Consider the following 5,804-nt stretch of genomic DNA (forward strand, 5'->3'; position numbering starts at 1 on the left):
GTGTGGGCTTCAACTGAAATGATAAAACAAAGGAACGCATTCACAGTCAATCACAGAGTACACACTTAGAGATAAAATAGAGACAAAACGTTATGTTACCAGTCAGATGTGTGGGTACATTAATAACCAATTCTTAGTTTGACACAAAACCTTTTTTATTTCAACCAATGAACCGACTGACATTTTCCTTTTAGCAGCTAAAGTAAATCTAAACAGATCTTGTGATATATCTGTGCCAAAGCAAACATTGTATTTATTGCACAAAAACATATGTCTGGCAATTTTTTGACACTATTATTTTATTTCAATGACAATATTTAAATGAATGAACTTACTCAAACAAAGTTTTAGACATTTTAGACAGTCTTCTGCTGCTCAAATGAAATTATGTACGAGGAATTTGAACAGACGTCTTTAGAAAAGTCTGGTCCTCTAAATCTGATCCGTCGGCTTTGAGTTAAAGATGCTGAGGGCGGCTTCCTTCTGCCTCAGCCGAGCTCGTAGGTTGTTGATTCTCTCCTCCTGGGCCAACTGTTCAAAGTCAAAAGCAAGACAGCTCTCCGCTCTGGGGAGCAATGCGACCTCTAAACACTCATTGTCATCCTCGTGCGCCTCTCTTTCTCCAGCTGCTGCTTCAGGCTGCTCTGCGACGCTGGCCGAGGCGTGGATGATCTGGGACTGCTGGAGGATATTGGGCTCCTGACTGGACTCCAGATCCTCAGGAGGTTTGGGTGGGCTAATCGCTGACCTGGACTCTGAGGTTTCCTGTTAATTCAAAGGCAAAGTTCATTAATAATCATCAATGAAATCGGCTATTTTCTCTGTCTTTCTGGCTTAAGTAATTGGCTCAAAAACAAGAAATGCTACCAGGGGGTGCCAACAAATAGCCAGGTAAAATGATTGACAGGCAGGCAGTGAACATTTGTTTTTCAATTAGCTAAAAATGTTTATCCAAACCAAAAACATTTACAGCACTTTTAATCATGTAAGATTATCATGCCCATCTTCAAGACTTACTTTACACAGAGTAAAATAAAAGACTGAAGCTTGACCTTTTGACACTCTTTGCCCGTATAGCATTGCTCAGGCATTTCTTCAGAGACTTTGTGCAATTTTGGTGAAATGTGCGGGTTAATGTCAAGATCTGTAACTGGAGCCTGACCATCCTGAGTCTGTGGATCGGAAAGAGACATGCAACAATCAGAAATCAAATAAAAGACCTAAAGCAAATAATGCTCAATATATAAAGTGAAGAGAATCACAAAATATTGTATTTTTCTGAACCTTTATAGCTAAGTAATGTAAAAGGGATGTTGAATAGTAATTGATATTTTCTCTTAAGAGATCCTTCATAATGTAAAAGCATATTCAGCTTTGAAATGTCATCATTTTATTATACAACGCTGCTTTCAAGATTCTTTGCAGCATGAAATTGAAATCATCTTAAGAGTGATGACAACGGAGAAAGAGGTTATAACAAGTATATTTCAGCAAGAAGCCGGTTAAGTGATTTTGGAGTGTCATATTTTTAAATATTTCTTTCTTCGAGTATCATTCGAGTATGAACAATTATAATTTTGTTTTTATTTTATAGTTTGTTTGTTTTTTTACTTTGAATATCAATAAACTGGTTTAATTTGAACTATCTAGAATAGAGTTAATCTAAATAGGTTTTAATTTAAAAATAGTTTTTGAAATTTAAAGTTAATTTGTTACAATTAAAGAAACCTCATCTGAGAATTTCATTCCCTGTTTATTTATATAGCTTTTAATACAATATAAATAGTTTCAAAGCAGCTTCACATTATTAAAGATGAAAATAACAGTGCAAATATTGTAAAATTCATCACAATCCGGCTTAATTTAGTTCAATGTTGCTTTAAATCAGTTCAATAACTGAATAATGTTAGAGTTCATCAATTATAAAACAAGTTAAATTCAGCTGTAAAGCAACTCTAGAGAAGATAATAGTGTCTCAAGTCAGTTCAGTGTTGATTCAGTTCAATAACAGTTGCAAAGTCAGTGTTGTCACTCAATTCAGTTCAAATTTTGGTCTCATCCGATAGTGTAAGTGCAGTCCAATATTACTGAACATGAATTGTGAAATGTCCCACCTTGTTCTGTTGTGATCTGGGTGAAGGGTCCGGGAGTGGTTGTGCCTGACAACTAGGTGGGGCGTTTATCTGGTGCTGTTGACTGGGAGAAACCGAACACACACCTGAAGGTGTCGAGGGAGAGTTTTGCAGTCTCACTCGCCTGTAGCGTGACTTTCTCACTGACAGGAAGATCTGGCCATTAAACACGATGATGGCATTTCGCTGAACAGAATCCCTGATGCTGGGAAACAGGGCCGCTTCAGTCTCCAGCCCGGAAAACTGTATTTTGGGCTTATGTGTTTTTAAAATGGTTCTTAAGACCTTAAAGGCAGTGATGCTGGAACTCACAACAGGGAGCAAAAACTGGCCTGGAGTTATTTTGGTGACCAGCGGCCTCTGGCCCTGTGGAAGCGTTTCTCTGCTGTCCTTGCCCACAGCCACTTCTTTTTCCCGCAACTCAACCGGACAGATCCACGTGACTGTCTGCGGGATCTGTTTCTCTGATTCATGCTGAGACAGAGCGACACGGATCTTCCTGGCCGTGGAGCTGGACAGGGACTGCACGGGGATGTTTTTGACACATGTTCCTTTGGGAATGTAAACAACAATGTTCTCCATGCAGGACATGCTGAATCACGGAAGAGTTTGAACCTGTGGGACTGGTTGAATAAAGCATTCATATTACTGCAGTCGGCAGAGCTTTTATATATGTCTCTGCATTGTATTATTAATAAACAACTAGGCTAAATAGCCCACTCAACATACAGAGGTGGTAAACTTAAACTAAAGACCTTAGCTCATAAAATACTTAAGTTCAATATAATTGATTTTAAAGAAAGTCTACCATTGTTACTAGCTTCATCCAACAGCCTAGCTACTTAAGTTTTTGCACGTGGTTACAATTAAAGGGGCTATATACAGGAATTTTCATGTATTAATGCCATTATGTGAACAGCTTCTAACGAACCTTAAAAAACTAGACCTTCCTATATTTTCTATGAAAGAATGTTGAGTTGACAGATTATTATGTAAAGAACTCGGGACGTTTTTGCCGGGAAAATGTAAAGGATGTGACGATTATGCCCAGGGGAGGGGCAGCATATTTTCAGCCAAAATCCGAGAATGCCATTTTTGGCCGATAATTTTCGCTGCAAAGGTATTTCCAACTTCTATTTACCCCTTAAGCCGGGGACACACTTAACGACTAGCTAAAACATTCTAAGACTGAACCGAACACACTTACAGACTGTTTCCAACGACTGCAGCAGATTTTAAACACCGACTGAACGCAACTGTCTCTGACTCGGCACATTGGGCATGATCAGTCTTAAACATCAAATTACATTCATAATCTGCCTTACAGTCGTTAAGTGTGTCCCCTGCTTAAGTTTATGCAAGACTGTACTTTTGGACAACTTCCCACAGTCCATTTTGTTAAAAAAATAAAAAAAAGACAAAAAACATTAAAAAAACATAGCCAAACAAAAAGCTGTACAGAATAAATATTCTCTGTTGCCATGTGAGCAAAGAACAAAAATGAACTTCGCAGTATGTATAATAGAGCTGGTAAGTCCCGCCCCTTCCGCTAACCCCACTGGACCTCTAGGTTGAAAAATCGTCAATGCAAGTGAATGGGAGAAAATAATTATTTTCTGGTCCCGTTTGAATTTTGCCATGAATGTGAACATATGTTGTCTGTGAATTTTTTATATAATTTTTCGTGTAAAGAATGCTACAATTTAGCGGGTCTAAGTTTGATACGGTTAGACTTTGTGTGAGAGCACTTTGTGGACTACAACTCTTCGCTGCTTTCGTCGCATTTGAAACGTCACCACCACTCGCACACGGACACTAGCTCACGGATCCCGCTAAACATGGCTGTGTCTTTGGTGCACTTCACTGCCTTCTTTCAGGGAGAGGACAAAATCGCTGAGGTTGGCAAAAATTACGGGTAAGTCAACTTTATGGCGTCACATAGGCGACATGTAGTCTTTCTCGTTATGTCTTTTCCACAACTGCTAGCCGAAGAATCATACCATATACTGTCAAACTCGTAACATGAAAAATTATATAAAAAATTCACAGACAACATATGTTCACATTCATGGCACAATTCAAATGGGACCAGAAAATAATTATTTTCTCCCATTCACTTGCATTGACGATTTTTCAACTTAGAGGTCCACTTGGGGTTTTACGGATGGGCGGGACTTACCAGCTCTATATCGGATCACGTTCAGTCTGAGTCTTGTACATAACGTGAGTTAAGTTGGCTGCAGTTCGCTTAACGGCCACCGGTGTCGCCAATAATAATGGTTTCTAAATTCTACATATAGCTCCTTTAAACAATAAACAAAATGACCGTAAAATACAATCACTTTTAAAAACAATGCTGCTTAACTTATTAAATATTTCTAGTGTTAAACTGAAGGTATTTTTCGGAAAGTATCGTTACCATTGTGAATTTTGTGGACTTGTCATTAGGAAGGACCATAGACAAACGTCAACAGGAAACGCTTAACGTTACCAAATTAACCTTAAAACAAAAGTTGTCATATACCTAAAATTGGTCACTTCAATCGCGGCAAAAGTGGTACAGTCATGTCTCCACAGCAAAGCTCACAAATGGAATTCATACGTTTTGTTTTTCAATTAAATAAACCAGTTCTCGAACATCTGCATGCACCCCTCTCTGCACTGGGGACTTCCGGAGAAAACTTCCGGAGTTTCGTCTTCATGTCAAAATAAAAGTCATTGTTAGACAAAAGTTTAATGTAATTCGATATAGAAGCTGACACAGAGTAAAACAGCTGGTAAAGTTTAAATTAATTGTTCATTTAAAATATAAATATTGTCATCTACCCCTTTACTCACTGTTTTAATCATTGTAAATATCTATTAGCGTCCACACACCAATGCACGCTGCTGTTATGTCGTCTGGCGCTTTAAATGCTCGAGCTCGGGTGGATTCTGATTGCCTGCAAGTGTTCATCATTCATCAGCTGGAAAATATAATACAAACAGAAATGTAAAACAGGCAATTTTCAATTACATTTTTAAAAAGCAAACACTGTAGAATAGTTTTAATCTATCTACTATTTTTTTAACAGAGAAATATTGCAAAAATTTGTTTTCATGTTTGCTTTAAATTGCAGTTGCCATTAGCTTTTAATTAAAATCTGATGGATGGGACATTAAATAACTTGAAATACTAAACCGATCTCCGACCGGCAGAGTATGTGCACTGTTCTAAGAGTACTGGAATAATGCAGTGAGATGCATAAATACAATTATGGTAAAAAATGCAAATGTTTAGTTAATTTGTATGCAAGTATGAAAGAGGGATTTGGATTAAAGGGTTCCACATGATCTGATTTGGTTAAAAATGTTTGCTTTTGTGTTTGAACATCTTTACTGATAAACAATATACAGTATAATTTATATTTCCCTGTGTATGTTTCTCAAGTAGAGTATTTCTTTTCCAACCATATTTGTATTTTTTGTCCTTTAAGGGTTTGCTGATCTGCTTCACTGACATAATACACCATACAGTGTGGACGACTTTTTACAACCATCATCTTTGTGTACTGGAGATGTTTGATAAATGCAAGTCTATTTTCTTTCTTTCTGAACAGTGGAATATGTGTTTTCAGGAATGGGTGAGATGCTCTTTAAAGACAACACAATGCTCTTGCGCCATTACCTGTC

General features: G+C 37.6%; 1 protein-coding gene across 3 annotated transcripts; it reads right to left on the minus strand.

Moving 5' to 3' along the window:
- Positions 1–134: 134 nt before the first annotated feature.
- LOC307174283 (uncharacterized protein) lies at positions 135–5,098 on the minus strand. 3 transcript variants are annotated; one of them, XM_079898009.1, is made up of 4 exons: positions 4,657–4,805; positions 2,115–2,755; positions 1,053–1,172; positions 135–765 (listed from the first exon to the last, which is right to left on the minus strand). In XM_079898009.1, exons 2-4 carry the CDS (start codon positions 2,721–2,723, stop codon positions 433–435), a joined length of 1,062 nt encoding a protein of 353 aa, XP_079754135.1. In that variant the 5' UTR covers positions 2,724–2,755; positions 4,657–4,805; the 3' UTR covers positions 135–432. The 3 variants fall into 3 exon arrangements, with proteins under 3 accessions (XP_079754135.1, XP_079754137.1, XP_079754136.1); XM_079898011.1 differs by lacking the exon at positions 4,657–4,805 and adding an exon at positions 4,971–5,098 and having other exon boundaries at positions 136–765; XM_079898010.1 differs by having other exon boundaries at positions 136–765; positions 4,552–4,805.
- Between the last annotated feature and the right edge of the window lie 706 nt (positions 5,099–5,804).

This window comes from Squalius cephalus (assembly GCF_949319135.1).
Source record: "Squalius cephalus genome assembly, chromosome: 16".
NCBI classification, from domain to species: Eukaryota; Metazoa; Chordata; class Actinopteri; order Cypriniformes; family Leuciscidae; genus Squalius; species Squalius cephalus.

Excerpts from the sequence above, each read along its gene's own strand:
- LOC307174283 (XM_079898009.1), bottom strand. The coding sequence starts at position 2,723 with ATGTCCTGCATGGAGAACATTGTTGTTTACATTCCCAAAGGAACATGT. Across the intron at positions 1,173-2,114 it reads CCAGATCACAACAGAACAAG|ACTCAGGATGGTCAGGCTCC; the intron begins GTGGGACATTTC and ends TCCGATCCACAG. Across the intron at positions 766-1,052 it reads CGGGCAAAGAGTGTCAAAAG|GAAACCTCAGAGTCCAGGTC; the intron begins GTCAAGCTTCAG and ends TTGAATTAACAG.